The 26,399-nt window shown below is 40.9% G+C and overlaps 1 protein-coding gene across 2 annotated transcripts in view; it reads right to left on the bottom strand.

The window, feature by feature from the left end:
- Window positions 1-438: 438 nt before the first annotated feature.
- CCBE1 (collagen and calcium binding EGF domains 1) overlaps window positions 439-26,399 on the bottom strand; it is a 185,994-nt gene continuing 160,033 nt past the window's right edge. The window contains exons 4-11 of one of the 2 annotated variants that reach the window (XM_060760797.2): window positions 22,029-22,163; window positions 18,779-18,916; window positions 16,016-16,122; window positions 11,941-12,061; window positions 10,890-11,029; window positions 10,766-10,801; window positions 9,099-9,134; window positions 439-5,840 (exon numbers count right to left, since the gene is read on the bottom strand). In XM_060760797.2, the coding sequence (XP_060616780.2) occupies window positions 5,607-5,840; window positions 9,099-9,134; window positions 10,766-10,801; window positions 10,890-11,029; window positions 11,941-12,061; window positions 16,016-16,122; window positions 18,779-18,916; window positions 22,029-22,163 (947 nt within the window). In that variant the 3' untranslated portion in view covers window positions 439-5,606. The remainder of the gene's footprint in view (window positions 5,841-9,098; window positions 9,135-10,765; window positions 10,802-10,889; window positions 11,030-11,940; window positions 12,062-16,015; window positions 16,123-18,778; window positions 18,917-22,028; window positions 22,164-26,399) is intronic. The other variant, XM_060760798.2, reaches the window with a different exon arrangement.

Raw genomic sequence — 26,399 nt, 5'->3', positions numbered from 1 at the left:
ACTTAGGATGGGACAGGATTGCAGAGTCAGAACTATCCATGCAGCCACATTTTGCCTAAAGAGAGAGGCAAAATGTGCATCTTCACTGGAAGGAAGAAAAGGCAGAAGAGACAATGACAATGAAAGGCCACATGGTGAGCCCCAGGCAATAAAGAAATACCTTTAAAAAGGAAATCCCTCATAGAAATTCCATTCTTCAAAGGGGACAGTAGTGAGGAGGAGGAAAGACAACCCCCTTTTTGGTAAACATGCATAGAAATTGGAGTGGGGGGAGGAATCCCTCAGCCTAATCCTATCTCTAGTCTAGTTACTCATTGAGAACTGGACACGTGATGACACAAGACACTTGTGCAGTCCAGGGTTGAAACCCAACAGGTTCATCCCTCCTTTATCACCATTGTTATAAAAAGGAAGTAGAAAGAGAAACCAATGACACAATTAAGAAAAATAGCTTTCTTTTAATTGCAAATACATAATCACAGCTTTATACACTCTCTAATACTTCATATATTTATCATAAATAATTGTGTGCTGCATAGCTTTCTAAATGTGCACAAAGGGATGAAGCAGTGTATCTTTCATAAAAATAGAGGAAGGAATGATATTATAGGACCCATCATTAATGTGCAGCTGCTTCTGTTTATTTACTGTGAAATAAGACCTCAAAGGGCACAAATCTAATGGTAATTAGTTTAACCTCTTATTTATTCATTAATATGGGATAGGCAGAGGAGAAAATCCACGTTAATTGTCTGTATAACTGCAAATGATCTCAGACTGGACATGCATTTAGATCTCCAGGGAGCCTTTTAAAATGATAGCGCATTATTTCGTCTTTTCTATTTGTAGGTTAGTTGGTTTAAATCAAATGGGAGAATCCTAGCATAAAAATAGCTACAGCTACTTCAGGTTTCCCGTCCTCTCTGGAAATTACTACCATATAAACATGTACACATAGTATATGTACACATTAAGACTGTGACCTTGTGTTCTTTTATATGAGAACCAGTCTCCTGAAAGTGAGTGGAGTTTATCGCTTAGTAAACATGCATGTGAGGAGGTTGCCATATTTTCTAACCTAAGGAATTCCACTGAAATCAACAATACTACCATTAATGTTGATGTTTACAAACCAATCCTAAAGGGAGTCAGGAGACAGGGAAGAGTCTATTGTCCAGTGGTTCTCAACCTGTGGGTTTCCAGTCTTTTGGCCTACAACGTCCAGAAATCCCAGGCAGTTTACCAGCTGTTAGGATTTCTGGAAGTTGAAGCCCAAAATCTGGGGACTCACAGGTTGAGAACAATTGCTATTGTCAGTCCAGCCAGATTGGAAGTGGGTAGAAACAGATGGTGGCTTTAATGTCATTGTGATGATGAATCCTCTTATTGCTTTAGTTTCAGCTTCAAAGGAAGCTGAATGAACCTCATCCCCAAAATAGATTCAGCACATTGGACAGCTTTTTTCAACTCCAGGCCAAAGCCCAGAGCAGGTTCACTATTCCAATAACATGACCATTCTGGGGAGCTATTGCAGAAGGCCTATGAGTCCTGAAATGGTGAATTGCAGTGCAAGGTAAAGGTAAAGGTTTTCCCCTGACATGAAGTCCAGTCGTGTCCGACTCTGGGAGTTGGTGCACATCTCCATTTCTAAGCACAAGAGCCGGCATTATCCGTAGACACCTTCAAGGTCATGTGGCCGATGCTTTGGAGTGCCATTACTTCCTGCTGGAGCAGTACCTATTGATCTACTCACATTGGCATGTTTTCAAACTGCTAGGTTGGCAGAAGCTGGGGCTAACAGTGGGAGCTCCCCCTACTCCCTGGATTTGAACGGGTGACCTTTTGGTCAGCAAGTTCAGCAGTTCAGTGGTTTAACCCATTTTACCTCTGGGGGGCAGCATAGTTCAGATTTTTACACTATTTTGGTTAATGTGGTATCTTGTCCACTGTGCAGAGAATGAAGGGAGGAATTGCCCCTACATCTTGTTGTATAATCATATGAAAACAAAGCATTGGGTCAAACCGATTAATGCTGGTGAGACTTTCCTAAAGTATTACAAATACTCTGCAATCCTATGGGCAATGCAGTTCTCAAGCCAGTACTTACATATAAATTGAATTCTTTTTCTGTACTATGGACCAGCCATAATATCCTATCCTGTGGACAAAACTGGAATTCTACACAAGTTACAATTAACTCTGAAAACTTGAAAAGTATTACAGAAGGAAAGCTGATGTACAAGACTATTTCTATTTTACCAGAGACAACATGAGTAAGAAATAGGATTGTAGTGGATTTTGTGAGGAATGTTAAATCAAGCAGAAACTGAAGACTAATCTGCATGTTTCATTTTCCAGTTATCAAAAAGGAAAGAGAGAAAAAGACCAAAGAAAGCAACTTATTGTGATCAATGGATTCCTCATACAGTGATGTGAATCACCCAGAGGTCACTGGCATAATTTTCAAAGTCTTCTGTAAGGAAGCTATGCAGGTCTGTGGCAAAATCTGATCTTTCCCAGGCAACTTCAAGAGAAAGAAATGGTGTGCAAAACATAGTTAAATCTAGAGTACAGCCAGTGACTTCTTTGCTATTTCATTTGCTACCTTTCCAAAGGAGCCTGTTTGGCTCCAGTGGCCTATATTCACAGCCAAACAGTCACTACAAACTTTAGACTCATAAAAGTGGAGGGAACTTCAGAGTCGATCTTACTAATTCAGAAAATCTGTTGGGTAAAAATAAAGAAAATATTGCAAAGACCAAAAGTCTCCACTGCTCTCTCTCCTCCAAAGTAAACCAAAGTTTACCAATGTTTATGTTAAACGATATTGATGCAATCACTGTGCTACGGAAAGGGCTAATTCTCTGTGAACCAATAAACTGTATCCCATTCCTGCACTACTGTTTTCTCCTTTCAATATTGAGTCTAATCAATCATATGATTGGTATGGAAACTTGTACACCAAGAACTGGATTAATAATGTGTATGAAGAGTCCTTTTTTATGTCAGGAGCGACTTGAGAAACTGCAAGTTGCTTCTGGTGTGAGAGAATTGGCCATCCGCAAAGACATTGCCGAGACAACACCTGGATGTTTGGTGTTTTACCATCCTTGTGGGATGCTTCTCTCATGTCTCCACATGGGGAGCTGGAGCTGACAGAGAGAGCTCAACTTGCTCTCTCCCCATTTGAACCTGCCGGCACAAGGGTTTAACCCATTGTGCTACCGGGGCTCCTATGAAGACTCTTGGCTCAGCATCATTATACAGTATGTGTGTTCAGTATAATGTAACTTTAACATACATTTCTTAAGGGAAACACATGATGGCTGAAAAATGCTATTTGTTAATGAACTGATAACACTTACACTTGCCTAGTTAGCAAAAACCTTTTCTTTAAAAAATATAATTTCATTGTTTAACTGAGAAGTCAGTAAAGTAGAAATCATGCAGTGATGCTGAGAAAAATACTTCGAAATAACAATAGTCACAGACTGACACCTTTCAAGAGGTTTTGTGAAGAAAATCCACTGCAAATCTATTGTAAATTCCACATTTAGATCTCCCTTTGAAGGTCTAATTCTTATTCAGATACACACAAGTGGTTCTGTGTGCAATTCTGGTAAAATAAAATCTCTGCTGAAAAGAGAAAATGGGCAGAAATAAAAAAGAGAGGAACCTTTGAACAATAAAATACTTATATAACTTTATACATTATCAGTGCATTTTAAAGAAATATCCTACAACTCTTTTGGACAGTGTAATCGGCAAGCCATTCAAGCCACGATACTTGTATTAAAGTCAGTTTATAGGCCACAGAAACTTGTGATGGAAGCTTATTTATGTATTACACAATACCCGTTGTTACAGATATGTATGCCAATCTTAGATCACTGTGGGCAGGGCCAGCTCTAACATTGAGCAAAATAGTTGTCTCACGCACCAGATTTCAGGTGGAATAGCTGCTGGAATGCTGGTCGCTCTGAAGATCACCTGGGAAGGAACCCCACTGGAGCATTGCAGCGCACCCAAGTACCTGGGAGTCACTCTGGACCGTGCTCTTACCTACAAGAAGCACTGCCTTAACATCAAGGAAAAAGTGGGTGCCAGAAACAATATCATACGAAAGCTGACTGGCACAACTTGGGGATCACAACCAGATACAATGAAGACATCTGCCCTTGCGCTGTGCTACTATGCTGCTGAGTATGCATGCCCAGTTTGGAACACATCGCACCACGCTAAAACAGTGGATGTGGCTCTTAATGAGACATGCCGCATTATCACAGGGTGTCTGCACCCTACACCACTGGAGAAATTACACTGCTTAGCCGGTATTGCACCACCTGACATCCTCCGGGAAGTAGCAGCCAATAGTGAAAGGACCAAGGCAAAGACATCTCCAGCTCATCCCGTTTGGGTATCAGCCAGCACGTCAATGACTTAAATCTAGACATAGTTTTCTTAGATCTACAGAGACACTCACTGGAACACATCAGCAAGCGAGAGTCCAAAAGTGGCAGGCTCAAACCCAGAACCTCAATCAATGGCTGATACCAAATGAGAGACTCCCCCCTGGGCACACAGAGGACTGGGCGACTTGGAAGGTGCTGAACAGACTGCGCTCTGGCACCACGAGATGCAGAGCCAACCTTCAGAAATGGGGCTACAAAGTGGAATCTTCGACATGTGAGTGTGGAGAGGAGCAAACCACTGACCACCTGCTGCAATGCAACCTGAGCCCAGCCACATGCACAAGGGAGGACCTTCTTGCAGCAACACCAGAAGCACTCCAAGTGGCCAGATACTGGTCAAAGGACATCTAATCAACTACCAAACTCACAAATTTTGTATTCTGTATTTTGTATTTTTATATTTTGTCTGTTTGCTTTGTTCTGTTAGAAATGTAATATAATTGACTGGTTGCTGATGACTCAATAAATAAAAGCTGCTGAAATGTCAAATGTATGTACGCATTTTGATAATTCACAGTATGGAACACAATCTTGGCCAGTATCAACAATGTAGAGCTGTGTGAGCTACACTGGTGAAGTCCTGTCTTTAAAGCAAGATGTGTTGCCACAACTACACAAAAACTCTCATCATGCCACTTTTGAGACTTGAGTGGCACCATGCAAGGCTCATATGATATGCAGCACTTCAGAGAGGCACTAAAATAACAAATATCTGGACATTTCAATTTTTTAAAAAAAAAAGACAAGTAAACAACTCACAACATACAAAACACAACATGCCAAGAAAAGCTCCAGAGCAGGCGCCTTCTTTCAAGCAGACACGTTTTTTTGTTTTACATAGAAGTGGAGCATCCATCTATGCAATTGGCACCCAGAACTGGCAAATTCCAGCAACAGATAATTTCACATGAGAGCTGCCAGACTGTCATGTTATTTCACTCTTCATTTAAATCTTGTCTGTCTGTAATACTTGAGGAAGGGAATGTGGTAATCCCATTGAAATGTGCATACCATTCTACTTCCTGTTTATTTCCACAGGGCTAAACTGGGATATATGCAAGTATGCTGGCTTAAATGACTGGCGGATCACTATCCACATTTTAAAAACTTTTTTTCCCAAGCTGCAAGCTCTTTTTAATGATTGCTTTCCCTGGGCGTTCTGGAGTCTTTTGATGTAGTCCTTTGTTTGTAGTCCTCTCCAGATCCCAACTCCATTATGTCCTGATAGTTCGTAAATTCCTGAGGTAATGGAAACTCTTCTGCCGAGGAGTGAGTCCTGTGCCCAAACACTCTTTCTTGCAGCTCTGCAATGTCGTTCCTGATGTCTGCCATCATCAGTAACAAGAAATCGAAAGAACCTGGTGGTCCCTAGAAATGTCACAAATGGGACAAGTTATTCTCAGACTGAATGAAGAGAAGGTGTACATATCATCAATCTGTTTCGAAATTAAGGAACACACAAATCTCATGCTGATAGCCATTTTCTAGAAAATATGGTATGTTACTCTTATCCAGCATAAATAACAACTGTATCTACAAAACTTTGGAGTCTTGTGACAACTGAAGCACCTTATAACCCAAAAGCAAATTAGCAGGATTTAGGTGGCATTGTGCCTCTGTCTCTGTTTTGTATCATACTACACTATATTTCACTATATTGCAAAGACCACCAGCATTGAAGCAATGCTCCTACGCCATCAACTCCACTGGAATGGCCACATTGTCTAAATGCCCAACCACTGTCTCCCAAAGCAGTTACTGTACTCCTAACTCGAGAATGGAAAACGGAATGTTGGAGGACAGAAAAAGAGATTTAAAGATGGACCTAAAGCCAACCTTAAAATATGTGGCATAGACACCGAGAACTGAGAAGCCCTGGCCCTTGAGCACTCTAACTGGAGGTCAGCTGTGACCAGCAGTGCTGCAGAATTCGAAGAGGTACGAATGGAGTGCGAAAGGGAGAAACGTATCAAGAAGAAGGCACATCAAGCCAATCCTGACCGGAACCACCTTCCACCTGGAAACTGATGCCCTCACTGTGAAAGAACTTAAAGGTTGGCTTTAACTCTATCTTTAAATAGGGCTCCACAGTCACCTACATATCCACCGCCAAGACACTACACTTGGTAGGCCATCATACGTAGACTATGAGGGATTGCCTAAGTAAGTAAGTATTTATTTATTTATTTATTTATTTGATACACTTGTATACCGCTAATATCTCAGCCTGTGCGGCGACTCATTGCGGTTTACAACTTGTTAAAATACAATAGTCACTTAAAAATATAAAATAAGATATCAAAATACAAGACATAAAACATACATAGTATGAACATACTTAGTATCGGGCCACCAATACAAGTCGAAAACATCTCATAGTTAAAATCGTAATTCAGTTCGTTATCCTTGGTTGCAAGTCCATGGTCAAAATAACCTTACATCGGAAATTAGTTAAAAACTTGCTCGAACATCCAAGTTTTTAGATTTTTCCGAAATGCCATTAGCGAGGTGGCTGATCTTAGTTCAATAGGGAGGGCATTCCAAAGCCGGGGGGCCACCACAGAAAAGGCCCTATCTCTCGTTCCCGCGAGCCGCACCTGTGAAGCAGGCGGGATGGAGAGAAGGGCTCCTCCTGAAGATCTTAGGGTCCTGGTGGGCTGATAGGCCGAGATACGTTCGGATAGGTATGTAGGGCCAGAACCGTTTAGGGCTTTAAAGGTCAAAACCAGCACTTTGAATTGGGCTCGGTAGCTGATCGGTAGCCAATGGAGCTGGTACAGCAGAGGAGTTGTGTGCTCCCTGCGCCCTGCTCCTGTTAATACCATGGCTGCCGCCCGTTGGACTAGTTGAAGCTTCCGGGCCGTCTTCAAAGGCAACCCCACGTAGAGAGCGTTGCAGTAATCAAGGCGGGATGTAACCAGAGCGTGGATTACCGTGGCCAAGTCAGACTTCCCAAGGTACGGTCGCAGTTGGCGCACGAGTCTTAACTGTGCAAATGCTCCCCTGGTCACCGCCGAAACCTGGGGATCCAGGCTCAGCGATGAGTCCAGGATCACACCCAAACTGCGAACCTGTGTCTTCAGGGGGAGTGCGACCCCGTCTAACACAGGCTGTAACCCTATACCCTGTTCGGCCCTGCGACTGACCAGGAGCACCTCTGTCTTGTCTGGATTTAATTTCAATTTGTTCGCCCCCATCCAGACCGTCACAGCGGCCAAGCACCGGTTCAGGACCTCGACAGCCTCCTTAGTAGCGGGTGGAAAGGAGTGACAGAGCTGGACATCATCTGCGTACAGATGACACCGCACCCCGAAACTCCGGATGATCTCGCCCAGCGGCTTCATGTAGATGTTAAACAACATGGGGGACAATATTGAACCCTGAGGAACCCCACAAAACAACGGTTGTGGGGTAGAACAGGAGTCCCCCAGTAACACCTTCTGAGACCGACCCTCGAGGAATGACCGGAGCCACCGCAAAGCAGTACCTCCGAGGCCCATTCCTGCGAGGCGTCCCAGAAGAATACCGTGGTCGACGGTATCGAAGGCCGCTGAGAGGTCGAGAAGCACCAACAGGGACACACTCCCCCTGTCGAGCTCCCGACGGAGATCATCCACTAAGGCGACCAAGGCTGTCTCGGTACCATGTCCCGGCCTAAAGCCAGACTGCGCCGGATCTAGATAATCCGTGTCTACCAAGAATGCCTGGAGTTGTGAGGCCACCACACGTTCCATGACTTTGCCCAAAAAGGGAAGATTGGAAACAGGCCGATAGTTTACCAATTGAGTGGGGTCCAGTGATGGTTTCTTCAACAGCGGTTTTATCACAGCTTGCTTTAAGCTGGCTGGAAAAATGCCTTCCCGAAGGGAGGCATTAACCACCACCTTAACCCACTCGGCCAATCCCCCTCTGGCCTCCTTTAGAAGCCAGGATGGGCAGGGGTCTAGGATGCATGTAGTAGCTCTCATTCCTCCAAGCACCTTGTCCACATCCTCGGTTTGAACCAATTGAAATGAATCCATCAAAATCGGACAAGCAGATGCTCGTGTTACATCCTCAGAGACTGCCGTTAATGTGGCATCCAGTCCAGAGCGGATCAAAGCGACTTTGTCTGCAAAGAACCGAGCAAAAGCTTCACAGCGAGCTGCCGAGTCATCAGGGCACCCATCCTGGATGGTGGGTTTTAAAAGGCCTCTGACAACCCGGTACACTATATTTCACTATTATGCAATATGGAATAATTGGCAGTGAAACCCACTTTGACCCCATTAAGAGAGTTTAAATTTGTCGACTAGATGGTACAGTGAATAAAGCGAAAATGATACTGCACACCTCCCTTCCTTTTCTGTAATGTTCATAGAATCTACTAATATGCTTAAACTGTGGCATGCTGCATTTCTCCATTGTTACATTACCACCATATGAGCAGGATGGGAATATAGATTAGGAATACAATTCTCTCCAGACATGGGGAAATTGCATAAGATACTAGTTGCCCCTTTTGGTTTGACCTCAGCTGTATAGGAAATAAATCTACACTTGCTTCTATTTGCAGCTTCACAATGTTGATAAATGGACACCCGACATTCCACACAAACTCCCCCTGAATAGATGAAATATACTTACAGGTGCTCCTTTTTCTCCTGGCGCACCTCTCTCGCCCTGTAATAAACACCATTCTGCTTAATCAGCACTGATCAAAACTGGATCATAACTTTCAGATCAATTCCATGTTACGATTTTGCTGCAATGACGATTTAGATCAAAAGTCCTTTCCATTATGATAAAACCAAATCTTATTTTCACACTTCTGAATTGTTTACTGTAAAATCATAGGCACTATTCAAAAGTAAGACCAACTTAGCTCATCTGAGATAACTGGATAAATTTGGGATTACAATTGCAGCATTCAGTTCCAAACTAGATTATAATGTCAGTGTAGAAGTGCCCTGAGTTCAATGGGATTTTTCCCAATATTTTACCATTTCTGCCATATTTCCAAACAGCACTGTTTTTCTTCTGCAAGCATTTCTTTGATTACTCACGACCCCAAAGTGTTATTCTTAAATGATATAATATCAATAAGTAATATTCAATGGGCAATCAGTTATATACAGGGTGACCTTAAAGTCTCTTTCCCAAATTAATGGGAAAGAGACTTTAAATGGTAAAGAGAGTTTACAGACACCCTGTATTACAAACATTGGCTGGATTCTCATATGGGAGACATCTATGCCTAAACACCATAATTGCTGTGCTACACAGTGAATCCTGGCCTGACCATTCCCATCTCTACTTACTGGGAAGCAGTTACAGCAATCAATAGAGTCTGCCATTTCCACTCCCTACCCATGAGCAATTTCTGAATCAACTGTCAGAAGAGGGCCCTGTTGCAATTCTCCCTTGCTTCAGAGATTGCTCATATCAGAGAGGGTGGGAACTGTCAGATGCTTCATGATGGAATGGATAGAAGAACAGACACTATCAACTTTAGCAGCTGCTACCCTGTAAACAGAGACTGGGAGATTTTCATGGGTTCCAGTTCATGGGATCATGAATATGCAACAATCAAGTGTGTTTAACTTTAGGTAATGTATTCATCACCACCATAGAAGACTTTGGCCACACATACAGCAAATGCTATCTTTTTGTTACATTTCTTTATTTACTATATTTATATCCCGCCTTTCTCGATCCCGAGGGGGACTCAAGGCAGCTTACAACACAGGCAACAATTCAATGCCTTAAAAACAATATATATCCAATATACAATTAAATTAACATTTCAAATAAAAAGGTAAACAAGATTAAGAGCATTAAAACATATAAAACACTGCAATTATAAGTATAAAACCACATTATCCACAATCATAATCAGGCCATTCTGATAATCATTATACATAAATACAAGACTATCTATTGTACTGTGTTATTTGCCAAAGGCTTGAGGCCAGAGCCACATTTTTCTAAAGGTCAGGAGAGAAGGGGCTGATCTAATACTGCTGGGGAGGGAGTTCCTCAGTTGAGGTGCCACCACTGAAAAGGTTGTCTCTCGTTCCCACCAATCGTACCTGTGAAGAAGGTGGGATCAAGAGCAGGGGATGGTCCGAGATGGTTCATAGGGAGAGATACATTCAGACAGGTAAACTGAGCCGAAACTGTTTAGGGCTTTATATGCTAAAGTCAGCACTTTCAATTGTGCTGACCCTTGTGATTTCTCCAAATGTGGGAAACACAACTACATACAAAACATAATGTTTAGAAGGAGGGAAGAGAGAGATTTGCTTACTCACCTTTGCTCCATCTCTCCCTGGTGCACCTGGAGGACCCTGTAAGACATAACCACCATCCTCAAAAACAAGTAATGACATAACCAGAAGATGGCATGTATTTATGGTATGGAAGCAGAATACTAACCACTGGGCCCCGTCTGCCCTGTTTAATATGAGACAAGTCTGGTGATGGTCCCATTGGCCCCATTGCTCCTCTAGGGCCTGGGTTTCCTGGAGGACCAGGAGATCCAGGAAAGCCAGGGCTCCCTTTTGGACCTACAGCACCTGTAACCAGAAACAACAGTGAAAGTTGACAGTAGGTTCAGAGTAAATACTGTACTGAGTATGGTTTACATAAGACAGGGATGGGAGTAGATCAGTGGCTGGATGAATCTCCTTTCTCCAAACAATTTCAGTAGTCCTAAAGACTAATGAAACTTTGTGCCTCCTGGCACTTGTTTACCCTCTTTACTACTTTGCCTTTCAATTTTGACTTTCAGTTTTTCCAGGAAATGTTAAGTGTGCCCTATGGATGTTTGGGGTAGGGTGGAAAATGAGATAGTTGTGTCTTCTTGGTCTTCTGTGAAAGTCCACTTCTATGTTATGATAATATGAATCATAGAGTTGGAAGAGACCATAAGGGCCATCCAGTCCAGCCCCCATTCTGCCACACGGGAACACACAATCAAAGTACTACCAACAGATGGCCATCCAGCCTCTGTTTGGAAACCTCCAAAGGAGCTTCCACCACACTCCAAGGCAGCAGTTCCTTCCTAATGCTTAAGTGGAATCTCCTTTCTCTTAGATTTGCCTCACATTGCTGGACATAGATATGTCAATGAGAAACTAGAAGCAGTCCTGATTTGTTTACATGGAGAATTTCCAGTCCTTTCTCAAATTTATTTGTGATATACATGTTGTGGGTTTCATGTGTTACCCAACAAACATATAATACGGATGATTTTTCAGTTAGCAAAAGAGGGGAAAAGTTAAGCTAACAGTACCTTGGACAGCTCATGGCATGGGGAAAAAAAAACCAGATGGAATAAGCCAGGCATTGAAACCTCTATTATGGGAGATGGGTATATGTTGCTCCTGATTTCAGGTCGTCAGCATGCGATAGAAATATGATACATCTGTAAAGTTCAAAATGACCATTCTATGACTACAAAGGGCTTATTCTTTTGTTACCTTACCTGGAGGACCCCGATCGCCTGGCTGTCCAGGAGGACCTGGTATATAGGCATTGGAAGCAAGTACTTTTTCTCCTGTGATGGGTTTGCTAATATCAGCAGCATTGTTTGGCAACAAGGAGATCTGCAACAAATAAAGTGTTATTAATCAACAGCTGCTCGCCATGTTCAATGTCATTTTGCTGAGGTGTTGTATATAAATCCATGATTCAATATAACATTCTTTCTGTCATTTATTTCAGTTCATGACCCGGCTTCTGAAGATGGTTTCCTTATCAAGCCAAAGTGATATAATGAGGAACATGGTAGACATTGACTGAGAACATACAGAGTTTGGAATGTCTTATGTAATGCTTTAAGTACCTGTTTGAAGAGAACTGAATATTCCCATCCACATTAAGTTCAATGTTACCCATGAAGTGTCATTATACATGTAGATGAGCACCATGAATTGAAAGCCATGACACATCACACATGAGCTTGCATTGTACATTGAGCATAGATGTGAACTACACATTGCACATGGATGAACACGGTGCATGGAAACATATATATTGGTTTGTATGCTCAGTTGAAAATATATCATTGTCACTTGCACAGTACAGTCACTCAAGGACTGAATGGCAGAATTAAGGCATAACTTCACATGTATAGATATACGCTTGTTGTTATGGGACTCTATGTTGACTCTGATTTATGGAAACTTATCAAAACTCTATCCTAAGTTTTGTTGTAAAAATTTATTCAGAGGGTTTCGCCACTGCCTTCCTCTGAGGTTGACAGTGTGACTTCAGAGATGTGCACCTAATTTTCTTTCAGAAATAACTCCTGTGGGAAAGGTCTGGTTTTCATTAGAAGAAAGGGGCTTTGAGCTTTTTGAGGCCCAATATTCACAATTGCAAGAAAGCTCTCAGCAAACTGTCTTGTCTGGTAACTTGAAGGAAACATATTGAAGTCTTGTACATGTATTTGTGGCCTCAAGCGAGACTTGGCACAAATATTTTGCATTGCAGGGGCAACAATGGGAACAACAGCCTGCTTCATAACCACCTCAACCCCTTAGTCCAGCAAACTGAGTATGGTTACTTGAATAACATCTTCAGAATAGACTACATTTGGGTGGATGAACTAAAGTTGTAATTGAACCAATGGTGCATATGTTAATGTCACCTTTGGTTCCTATTGCATGAAACCATGTGCCTCCCTGGCCTCATGATTCTCCCATTTCTAGTTATTAACAGGTAGAAACTGTCAATACTAGCTTCCCATCCCATTACATTCCCACTCCTACCATGTGCAATGGATCCCTTCTTTTTCTATGAAAGTGGCAATGTGATGTCAAGGAACCAGGTTCTCCCCTTCTCTTTGCCATTCTCAAACTGGTTGTGTGCATGTGTATATAAGCCCTTTTCTGACTTTTTTATGCTGAAATTGCACAGTTGTGCAATAAATTTAATGAAATGCAGTAGGGCAGGAAGGCAGGGTTATGAGCCTCTGCAGAAGTCTGATCACTAGACTATGGACTGTAAAATAAGTGAATTTTCTCTACTGAAGAGATGCAATATTGAATGCACTCGGCCTAGTAAGTTTCATTATCTATGCTAATGTGAGTGTAGTGGAATAGTGGATTGGTATAATAATGTACTTTGTCTCTTTAAAGGGGCGGGTGGGGGTCAGAGAAAGAACCTGGAGTCCTCCCCAATCTAAATGTGTGCCCTAAGATTCAGCTTTTCCAAAAGCTAGAATACTTAAAACATGAGGACATGTTCTCTTCCTGCTGAGTGTATTTGGATGCAATAGTATCCATAAATGAATCATTTATTTATCTTTAACATTTATCACAGACAGCATTAATCCAAAAATACATGTACGATAACAGATGCCAACCGGATGAGTCAACGTAGCCTTGAAGCCTACACCATATGCAATAGCCCACCCATCTAGTCCAATCAATTCATCTTCCCTATCTAGAAGCATCTGTCTTACATGTTGAGTTAGGTGCTTTTGATGTTGAATGTTATCATCCGAGCCAGGAATTGTTTCATTATTCCTGTTATATTTCCCTTTCGTAATTCCTGCTCAGATCCATGGTGTGAAAGTGATCTCACTCCAGTCCTTCTTGAGGCACAAATCTTTCCCTTCAAGAAGAAAAGAATATCTTCCAAAGGATGAACACTCATAAAGATGAGATCTGACCCTCACAGTTGCTTGCATTTCATCTTCTCCTTCTGGAGAGCTTCTATGCAGGAACTGTTGTTGAACTGGCTTAGAGATGGATTGTCTGGATCCAGTCTAATATTTACTTCTAATTAAAGGCATACTTACACTTATTTAAGTAAGCACATGTACAAGTAGAGCTTTTCCTCATACAGCATTCCTTACATATCTAGATGGTCTCCTATTTATTTATTTTAAGTGTCACCTTCATGGAGCCCTTTTCACTATATCCATTACAGATTGCCTACATCACGTGGAGCATTTTAGGGCTCAAATACAGTACTCTCTGGGTTTGTAGTAGCAGTAGTTAAGCACCTTCAAATCATTTCTGATGTATGGTAATCCAAAGGCAAACCTATTGCAGGGGTTTCTTGGAAAGATTTATTCAGAATGTGTTTGCTCTTCCTTCCTGTAAGGCTGAGCAAGTGTAAAATGCCTGCCTAGTAGGTTTCTGTGGCTGAACTGAGATTTGAACTCTGTTACCCAGAGTTTTACTCCACATGCCAGCCCATGAGACCTGAAAGTAATGAGGATCTGTGTAGGGAGGACCGTTTGCAATTAAGGTTATGCCGAAGCACCTGGCTTGCAAACAAGTGGGAACTTCGGGGGCAACATAATGCTTTCCTGCTAGCAAAGCATATTTAATTATCTGTTTGAAGGCAACTCTTTGTCAGAGTATCTTCGCTCACACCCTGTGACCTTCCTTGAAATCTCCTCAGCTTTCAGGGGAAAGCTGTTAGCTCTTTGGGACTTTGCTTTTGGATCTTCATTCCTGGGACTTTGTCATGATGCCATGGATTCTGGTTTGACCAGTGCTTGTGGATTATATTCATGTTATTTGCTTTTGGACCTTGGAAGCTTTGCCTTGCATTTTAGTTCCTGTTTTGACTTTTGAACTTCTGCAACCTTATTTCTATGTTTTGATTTTACCTTTCTTCAATAAACTACAAAACCTACAGCCCTGATGTGTGGTTTAGTTCTGAGCAAGGTGAATCTATCCTGAGTTGCGACAGGACTCAGGGCAGATCACAAAACACATACACAACAAACATTCCATGGCGTTAGACATACAGGACAGACAGAGGTATGTGTCTCGGCATTTTTCCAACTTTGGCGTCCTGGAGGTTATGCTCGATTTCAGCCACGAGGGTGCTGTTGCTTTATCCTCTATGACGAAGACCTTTTTGATCACAGACTTTTCCTCTTGTTGTTTGATCACTGGTTTTTTATGGTGCTATAAAATACATTAAGCGGTGCCTAATTTCTGTACTCATAGCTACAGCTCTTTTCAAACTGCTTAGGCAGACAGTAAGCTCGGCTGAAGGTTGGGTGCTCACTACAAACTGGGCTCAAACTCCCAACCTTTTGGTTAGGAAATATCTATTGCTGCTGGTGATTAACCAGCTGTGCTAAACATTTAGTGATGTTGTAACCCACCTTGAACCACAAGGGGAGGTGGGTAAGAAATTATTATTATTATTATTATTATTATTATTATTATTATCTTCCTCCCACAATTTTCCAGTTTCATTTTGATCCTACTCAAAAGCTGATTCCTAGAACTATAGTACAAATTTTCAAGTGAAAAATTCAACTGAACTTGGTCTTAGATTATGCTACTAGATTTATGATTATATTGATCTGTCAATGACCTATCTGTATGAAAACCTGTTGATCTTTAAGCCTCAATAGAAAGTGATTCCATGACCTCACTAGGGAATGAACTTCGTTGCAGATGTGCTCCCTTTAGAGCCATTTTATCGGTATCTCGTTCTATGCTTTTGCAATAAAACTATAGAATATCTGTCAAAACCCAAATTATTAAAACAAACAAACAAACAAAACAAAACACCTGTTGTACCTTTTGTTTCAATTGCAACACTGTTTGTTTTACTTGATAGAACTCTTTGCAAGAGGCACAACATGCCCCTGGTTTCACCACATTCTCTGTCTTCTCAGAGAAGCCTGCTTAAAACAAAAACAACAACAAAAAGAGAGAGTAAATATTCCAATACATTTTTTAAAAAACGGGAGGGAAGGAGAATATAGAAATGTAATGCCAAAGAAAGCTGTTTGGAGATGAATCTTTGAAATTCTCCTTTGAGGATATTCCACAAGATGAAAAGGTGCCCATAATATTAACAACCCCCCCCCTTTTTTTGTTGCTATTAATCACCACAAAAGGCTAATACAAATCCTCAGTGAGGTCTGTTGCAAACAGTCTTCTTAGTAGCATCTGTTTCCAGTTAGTAGGTTTTAATGCCTTTTGTAAAATTCATTTTATATCGCAGGAATGGGGGAAAACTATTTACCTCACTGCTCTTATCTGAGACTTTATTGTACAGGACCTATATGGAATCATTATGATTTACTATTTCTCTTCAAGGACCAACTTTCATCCATCATAAATTGTACCAATACCCCATGGGATAAGACCTTTGCCTTGCACAACAGCCATCTTTATTATCATTGAGTGTATCTGCTGTGCAAGGGAACCCTTAAGAGCAGGGATACAGGATAAATGGTTAGAGAAACAGTCATGAATAAGGAACTTTATACTAGACTTTAACATTAAGGGCTTTGCTATAACCTACATGAAAAAAGTCAATACGTTGCTACAAAGAAAGCTGTAGTTATGTACCCTTCTTTACACCTGGTGCACATTTAGCAAATCTGGATGCACCTTACTTTTTTGCATTAATTACAAATAATTTCCCAGGAAGTAAAAGGTAAAAGTTTCCCCTTGACATTAAGTTGAGGTGAGTCTGACTCTGGGGGGTGGTGCTCATTTCCATTTCTAAGCCGAAGAACCAGTGCTGTTACCTTCCCACAGAAGCAGTACCTATTGGTCTATGCACATTTGCATGTTTTCAAACTGCTCGGTTGGCAGAAGCTGGGGCTAACAATGGGAGCTCACCCCATTCCATGGATTCAAACCACCGATCTTCCAGTCAGCTAGTTCTGCAGCTTAGCGGTTTAACTCACTGCACCATCGCAGCCCCTTTTATTTTCCAGGAAAGGAGATATTTAATCATCCTCTGGCTACCTGATATCCTCGAGAGCTTATTATCTGTCCTCTCCAAGCTCCAAGTTCTTCATATTATTTTAAATCTTCTTTTATATCCTTAATGCAGCCTTCCCTAACTTGATGTGTTAACATCTTATGGACTGCATCTTCCCCAATTCCCATCTTCCCCAACATTAGACACAGGGAAAAGCCAAATGTGTAGATCTAATTCACTCTCCAAAGGCCAAGAGAGGCAGACAGCTTTCATTCCTTTTGTGCTGCAGAACAAACACACAATGATTAGTTTTCCTCCATGCTGTGTATTGTGTTTAGAGCTAGGGCAAGATACCAAGTTTTTTATTAGCATTTTATTAACTTTGTCCATAAAAAGGAATTTATCAGAAGATCTGCCTCAATGGTCTAAACATTGCAATATGATACAGCTATTCTTAGTAGCAGATCATATGGAAACTAGGGATAGCTTTGCTATGCTGCAGGAACTTTATCTGCCACAGGATGGCATCCTAAAGTAGTTGGTTTCAAAGCAGAGGCCAGAGAACAAGTTCTGTTTTTTCTTTTTCTTGCAATGAGCTGGAAATCTCAAAAGAAAAAGACACACAGGTTGCAATTTCAGCTCAAGGAGGATTCCTGTTGTTTATATGCCTAATTGGATCCATATGCAAAAGTGCTTTGGTTCAGATCATTCCAAGTCTGGCTTATTTGGGGGCAGGGGAGGGGGGGGGGGAAGACAAAACTTTTTTTTCTGTTGTGACCTGCACCTGTCCCTATTTGGAAACATATTCCAAAGTTTGGAGGGTAACTCTTTATGATGTGCAACACAACACTGGCATTTAATGTGTTGACACAGAGTACATCTGCACTGTAGAATTAATGCAGTTTGACGCCACTTTAATAGCCATGGCTCAATCCTATGGAATCCATTGAGGTACTGGAACTATTTGGCAGTTAAAGTGGTATCAAACTGCACGAATTCTACAGTGTAGATGCACCTAAAGCAGTGGTCCTCAGGTGCTTTGGCCTTCAACTCCCAGAAATCCTAATAGCTGGTAAATTGGGTGGGATTTCTGGGAGTTGTAGGTCAAAACAACTGAGGACCCACATGTTGAGAACCATTGACCTACAGAGTCAAAATCCAACAATGGGGCAGATGGAGTTCACCTATTGCTTGTGGGGTCAGTGTGGTGATGTTGGATCACTCCATCCTATAGGACAAAGTGCAGACCCTGACTGGATCACAAGTCATACCATAACTCGTTGGAGCCATCTATTAATGATCTTGAACCTGTTAGGAGAGCTGTTGATACAGGAAGTTAGTAAGAGATGGCTGTGTATATACTTTCATCTCATGCCATGACACACAAAGAGAAACTGGTATTGACAACAGCCAAGTTTAAGAATCTCAATCTGATTTGAAGGGAGCCTTGAAATATATGTGAGATTTCAGCATCTCCAAGGACTCATTCCTCTCCATTAAAGTTCCCTGACTTTAATTAAACATTCAGGATTTAATTAAGGACTGTAAACTGGAACCTTTACATCTCTTGTGTCTACAGAGATCTCTCTCTGGCAATATATTTAAGGAACACCAGGCAATACCTCTGTCTCCTTTGGTGCATGTTCTCCCATCATCTTCCCGAATATAACCTTCGTGGCACTCACAACGATAGCTGCCAGGGGTATTAATGCAGATGTGGGGACAGGGGGGTTCATTGTTTGTGGTGCATTCATCAATATCTGAAAAAAAGGTATGAAGATTAAAGGGGGGGGGAACATAGTTAGAAATAAAAATGTATAAGGGCTTGGAGATACTTCATTCTTGATCTATATTTTACACACACACACATGTACACACATACACAGATGCTTCTGGGTTTGGTAGTCAGCAAAAGTTACTTTTCTGAGCTCTGAAAGTGACATTTCAATTGTTTAGTAACTGTATTTGATTTGAAGGGAGCCCAGATTCATGAGTAGGCAAAATATATTGTATGAAAAGATCAATCAATAGCATATCCATTTAAAGGGGATCAAATATTATATGCTGAGAAAGGCACTGACTGATATGCCACTCAGGACACAAGGAATTGCCTGTTTGCAAATGCAAGTATGTCTCCTATAGCATAGTTTAGACAAACAGTCTGCTGACAAATCACACTATGCAGTTCTTGCACTACAATTCCACTTTAACTGCCATGGTTCCATCCTGTGGAATCCTGGGGTTGGCAGTTTGGGAAATTCTTAGTACAATTTATTTATTTATTTCACATATTTGTATCCCATCCTTCTTACCCCTGAGGGGAGACTCAGGGTGGTTTCACAACAAGCAACTATTTGATGCCATCACAACATTTATACATAACAATTACAATTAAAACAATTAGTTAAACATCAATATTTAAGACAGTGGTTCTCAACCTTCCTAATGCCGCGACCCCTTAATACAGTACCTCATGTTGTGGTGACCCCCAACCATAACCCTAACATTATGAATCGCCATGTAAATAATGATCTGCAGGATGTATTTTCATTCACTGGAGTAAATTTGGCACAAATACCTGGTATGCCCAAATTTGGATACTGGTGGTGTTGGCGGGGGGATTGATTTTGTCATTTGAGAGTTGTAGTTGCTGGGATTTATAGTTAACATGTAAACAAAGAGCATTCTGAACCCCACCAACAATGGAATTGAACCAAAGTTGGTACAGAGAACTCCCATGATCAACAGAAAATACTGGAAGGAGTTTGGTGGGCATTGACCTTGAGTTTGGGGGTTGTAGTTCACCTACATCCAGAGAGCACTGTGGGCTCAAACAATGATGGATCTGGACCAAACTTGGCACGAATACTCAATATGCCCAAATGTGAACACTGATGGGGTTTGGGGAAAATACACTTTGACATTTGGGAGTTGTAGATACTGGGATTTATAGTTCACCAACAATCAAGGAGCGTTCTGAACCCCACCAACAATTGAATTGGGCCAAACTTCCCACACAGAACCCCTATGTTTACTGTGTTTTCTGATGGTCTTTGACGACCCCTCTGACACCCCTTCGCGACCCCCTCAGGAGGCCCTGACTCCCAGGTTGAGAAACACTGATTTAAGACATTCATTTAAAAATCACATAAGTTCAAAATCATAATCCAGGTCAGTCCATTATTGGTCACATAGAATTGGTCTCATTCTTGATTGCTGCATCTACTGTTCAAACGCTTGGTCACACATCCATTTTTTAAGTTTTCTTCTAAAGGACAGGAGGGAGGGGGATAATCTGATGTCACTGGAAAGACAAGGGGCCACCACTGAGAAGGCCCTGTCTCTCCTCCCCACCAGTTACATTTGCAAGGATGGTGGGACCAAGAGCAAGGCCTCCCCTGATGATCTTAACCTTCATGATGGTTCATAGAGAGCTATTCAGACAGGTAAGCTGTGACGGAATCATTCGGGGCTTTATAGGTTAAAGCCAGCACTGTGAATTATATTCGGTAGCAGACTGGCAGTCAGTGGAGCTGACGTAACAGAGGGGATGTATGCTCCCTGTATGCCGCTCCGATGAGCAACCTGGCTGCCACCCATTGAGCTAGTTGAAGCTTCTGAACAGTCTCCAAAAGCAATCCCATGTAGAGTGAATTGCAGTAATCTATTCAGGATGTAGCAAGAACATGGACTACCATGGCCAAGTCAGACTTCCCAAGGTACAGGTACAACTGGCACATAAGTTTTAATTGTGGAAAAACTCCCTTAGCCACCGCTGAGACCTGGGATTCCAGGCTTACTGGTGAATCTAGAATCACTCCCAAGCTGCAAACCTGTGTCTTCAGGGGGAGTGCAACCCCATCCAGCACAGGTTGTAACTATATGCCCTGTTCGCCCTTGCGACTGACCAGGAGTACAAGATTCTGTTGTTGTCGTCATTATTTCCATCAAATCAACTTTGTTTTATGGTGAGTCTATGACTGAGAGGCCTTCAAGAACTCAACTGTCCCACACAAGTCTTGCAACTCTGGGCTGTATCTTTCTTGATTTAATCAAGCTACCTATAGTGTGGTCTCCATTTTTTGAAAGACTTATATGTTACCAACCATTATTGTCTTTTCCAATAAGTCATGTCATCTCATGGTACATTCAAAATATGAAAGTCTTATTTTAGTTATTTGTGTTCCATTGCCTCACCAAACTACAAACCACATGATTCCCTAGGGTGTTGGCACAGCTGTTAAAATAAAACCATCATGCTGAAATGAAGTGGTGTGAAAGGTCCTGGGTAAAAGGCAGTTTCTTATATTCCTAAAGATAGGGTTTGTTTAAGGATATCCTCATAAATTACACTGATTGGTATATAGAGAAAAGCAGTTAGAGATGAACAAAAATGCTTCTAAAGTTGGGTTGTTGTACGTTTTTTCGGGCTATATGGCCATGGTCTAGAGGCATTCTCTCCTGACGTTTTGCCTGCATCTATGGCAAGCATCCTCAGAGGTAGTGACGTCTGTTGGAACTAGGAAAAAGGGTTTATATATCTGTGGAATGACCAGGGTGGGACAAAGGACTCTTGTCTGCTGCAGCTAGGTGTGAATGTTTCCACTGACCACCTTGATTAGCATATAATGGCCTGACAGTGCCTGGAGCAAACTTTTGTTGAGAGATTATTAGATGTCCTTGTTTGTTTCCTCTCTATTGTTGTGCTGTTGTAATTTTAGAGTTTTTTTAATACTGATAGCCAGATTTTGTTCATTTTCATGGTTTCCTCCTTCTAGAGTTTTTCATTGCTTATCTGTGAAACCACAAACCATAACATCACTGATCATAGTTAAGAACCAGAAAGTTCAGAAGTTGTATATTTCCACGCACCTAAGCAATAGGGTTTCTCCCTGTTCTTGTGTCTTTCTCGGTCATACCGGTAACCAGGGTAGCAAGTGCATAACACACGACCAAAGTTGTCTGTACACTGTTGTTCACAGGGAGCCTCTGCGCAGACATCATAATCTAAAGGAGTGAAAAGGTAGTTGATGTTAACAACTGTACAATGTTGCAAAAGCAATGAGAATGTATGAGATTTTTATTTACATTTCTGATGCAATTATATATTCCAACTAATCAATATAGAAAGTGTCTTTTTAAGTGTTTGTTTCTCTGCTTATCTAGATGAAAAAATTGTATGTAGTCAATGATTTTTCAATTATATTACTGTTGATATTTCTGTAAAATATATATGAGAACATACTTGAATATTAAGTTTGCTAAAGTACGAACACTAACCCGACAAGGAATCATATGCCTCCACAGTGTTATTTGCAGACCCATAACTGGTATTTCATAGGATTCAAGAACTATAGATCCTGATGGTGCTGGTGGCTTCCATGCCATTGGGTTGTTGAATCCCCTCTAGTTTTAGTCTGAACTTTAAAATAATTATCCATGAAGCTGAGCGATATCCTTTATAATAAGCTTAGGCCCTTGGATAGTTCCTTTGAAGTTCAAACTGAACAGAAGAAGATGGACATCACTATCTATAGTCACTACATTTCCACTTATGTGCACTTCAGGCCAAAGAGGTTAACTGATGTGTGTTAGTTAATGTATCTGAACATATCCTTGAAGGAATGTTTTTTGCATCTTTCTTTATATAGATACATTTAGTTAAGGCTGAAAAGCACTACTAACATTGAGAAGCATTAATATTTGACTTCCGGTGGACATGGCGACGGGATAGCCTCGTCGAGAGGGAGCTCCCGACGAGGACCGGCGTTGTGGTGGTTAGGTAGAGCTAAAAAAGCTCCCCCCTTTGCCGGATTGAGTGCAAAGGTGTCGTGAACCCCAAAGACGCTTGAGACTCCAAAGATCTCTCCCCCCTCAAGGAGGAGAGGTCGAGAGGGTCCGAGCGGGAAGGGGAAGCGAACCACCCCGCAAGGATCAAGCCGCGAGGCTTGTCTAACCGCCGCCAACCCACTCCAAAACAGAAGAAAAGGAAGATAGAAGAAACCCTCGTTGGGGGGAGGAACAAAGAAAGACCCCAACCCCAGGTAACGGGAGAAGGTGCCCAAATTAACAATATTTGAAGGAAGGGAAGGAACGGAGGGAAGAGGAAGACAAGGAAATAAATAATAGAACAAAGAATAAAGAAACAGAGAATAAGGATAATTAAGGAAGCATAAAGTATAAACTATACTTAGGTGATTTGATAAATTGGACAAAATGGACTAATTTGGATGAGTGGAAATTTGGCGAAAATCGATCAAATTAATGGAAAATAAGCCGATCTATGGAAATTAATTTTTATATGTATTATAATTTACCATAAAAGAAGTAAGGAGGATAAAGAGCCCCCCACGTAATCCCAGCGGAGGCTCCCTGGAACCTGAGACGGAAGAAATAAAGATAAACAACACTGACCTTGACGCCATTATTGTTGAGTCTACCCCAGCCTTCTCTATAAACAATTTGGCTGCACGAAGTAAAGGAAGTGACGGAGCAGGAACAGGAAGGCGGGAGACAGGGTGGACCAAGAAATAGAGAGGATCCAAGAGGGGTCGGCAAGGAGTGAAAAAGAGGAAGTGACGGGGCGGAAGGAGAGCTGCCGCCATTTTGGATCATAGAGAAAGAACGCTATAGATCGGCAGAGAAGGAATTTGTGTATTTGAAAGACAGCGAGACCTGGAGGAGCAAAGTGGTGGTGCAAGGCAAGAGTTATTAATAGAAGTGACGGAGAGGAGATACAAGGACGAGAAGAAGACGACAACGGACAAGGAAGAGAAGAAGACGGCGACGGACCAGGAAGAGAAGAAGACGACGACGGACCAGGAAGAGAAGAAGACGACATCGGACCAGGAAGAGAAGTAGACGAAAGGCATCAAAATAAAGAGGAGAACTGGAGGATAACTAACCATTGGAGGAACAAACATAAGGAGAGATAGATAAGTAAAGGATTAATCTAATATTTTGGCGCTCCCAAGTGGAGGAAAAGAGGAAGAAGTTTTTGTTTCCTATTAGAAATTTTATATTTTTACTCACTGCATAGCAGCAATTTTTGATCTCTCACATATATCCATACCTTTTAACAAATTGATAACCTATTGTAGTCAATATATTACTATACGAAATTGATTTTAGATAATATAATGTCATATTATTAAGTAGAGGGGTTTTTTATATTCTCTTAAATAAGGGGGGAAATTAGAATTAAATAAATAACATTAATTAAAATTAATTAGAGTATTAGATTTTAAATTTTAGTAGGTGGATATATTATGAGTAAATGAATTAGCTTCATAACCTGTTAATAATTGAATTGAAGATCTCTAAGAAGTAAGAAATTGACCTATATCACTATTGGTTACGAATTTAAACAATTAATTGATAGACTTCTGCCTTGAAAACCAATTTTATAATTGATAATAGATGTAATTAGAATAAAGATCTTTGGGAAATAAGAGGCAATTGGGAAATGACAACTCCAGGTAAAGCAGAGTCACGAAGAGGATCAATGGATATAAATCCTAAAATGGACAACCTTTTAAAAGAGATTAAAAAGATATCAGAGAAACAAGACGCATTGAAAACAGAATTGAAGGAAGAAGTGAAGACTAAACATGAAGAATACTATAAGAAACAAGAAGGTATAATTACAAAAATGACAGAAGAATTTAAAGTAATGAAAACAGAAATAAAAGAGGAATTTGGACAGATAAGGAAAGAAATAACACAGTTGGATGGAGAAGTAAAAGAATTGAAAGCCTCCAAAGAGAAAATCGAAGGAACGCAAAAGGAGATGACACAGAAAATAAAAGGACTGGACAGACAAAGGGAAAAAATGGAATTAGAACAAGAAAGACTACTGCAAATGCAAATGGACTTTCAGTTGAGACTCAGAAATATAATGGAAGACGATAAAGAAGACATAAGATTATTGATAATCAAAATCCTGGCAGACTGCTTGGAATGTGAGGGAGATGAACTAGAACAGGAAGTGGATCAAGTTTATAGGATATCATCATTTTACTCTAGAAGAAATAAGACAGATAGAGATGTGATAGTGAAATTTACAAGAAAGAAGGTACGAGATGATGTGCTCTACAATAATAATAAAAAACCAATCTTTTATAAAGGAAAGAAAATTGCGGTTCTGAAGGAATTCCCACAGGCGACCTTAGCAAGAAGAAGAAAATATTTTTTCTTAACAGAAGAATTGAAGAAAAGAATGATAAGGTTCAGGTGGGAGAGAAAAGAAGGGATAATGGTGACATACAAGGAAGAAAGATATTGGTTGACAACGGAACATAAGGCCAAGATCTTTTACGAAAAGCTTATGAAAGAGAAGGAAGGAGAGGAAGAGCAAGGAGAACAGGAAGAAGAAGAAGAATCAGGAGAAGAAGAAGAGGAAGAGGAAGCAGAAGTAGAGGAAGGTGAAGAAAGAAGATTATCTACACCAAGGAAAGGAGTAAAGGCAAAAAAGGCAAGATATAAATCACCAAAGGATTACGGCTTTTTAGGAAAAGAACCAAAACCACAGAGAATGACACCACGGAAAAAGGAAGAAAAAGGAGGCCAGTTTTCGGAACAATCGGCAACTGCAACAGCGGAATTGGCTTTTGGTGAAACAGGATTGGGACTAGAAAAGGAAAAATAACATGATGGAGAGACAAATAAAATGCTTCTCGAACAACATCAATGGTATGAATTCCCCTCAGAAACGGAAGAGAGTATGGAGGAGTTTGAAGAAACAGAATTTTGATGTAATAATGCTACAGGAAACACACATCTGTGATAAACATGTGGCACACCTTCCGAACAAAAAATTAGGAAAGGAATATTATTCGGCCTATGAAAAAAAGAAAAGAGGAGTGGTTACGTATATAAAGGATTCAATAGACTCAGAATTGGCATTTAGAGATACAGAAGGAAGATGTGTGGCAGTGAAAATAATAATTGGAGATTACAAAATATTGGTTTGCAATATATATGCCCCCAATGGACCGAAGACAAAGTTCGCTGAATACCTAAATACCAAGTTAAAAGAAATAGAGTTTGATGAGTTGATTTTGGCAGGAGACTTTAATGGGGTCGTCGATTGTTATATGGATAAAAGTTTGAAGAAAAAGAAACCTAAGGGAGGGAAACTCCCTCAGAAATTCATGGACTTGCAAAAAGATTTTGATCTTGAAGATGTATGGAGAAGTAGAAATAAAGATAAAAGAGATTATACCTTCTTTTCGAATAGACATC

This window comes from Anolis sagrei, chromosome 2, assembly GCF_037176765.1.
Source record: "Anolis sagrei isolate rAnoSag1 chromosome 2, rAnoSag1.mat, whole genome shotgun sequence".
In the NCBI taxonomy this organism is placed as follows: domain Eukaryota; kingdom Metazoa; phylum Chordata; class Lepidosauria; order Squamata; family Dactyloidae; genus Anolis; species Anolis sagrei.
This window is presented reverse-complemented; position numbering and strand designations above follow the sequence as displayed.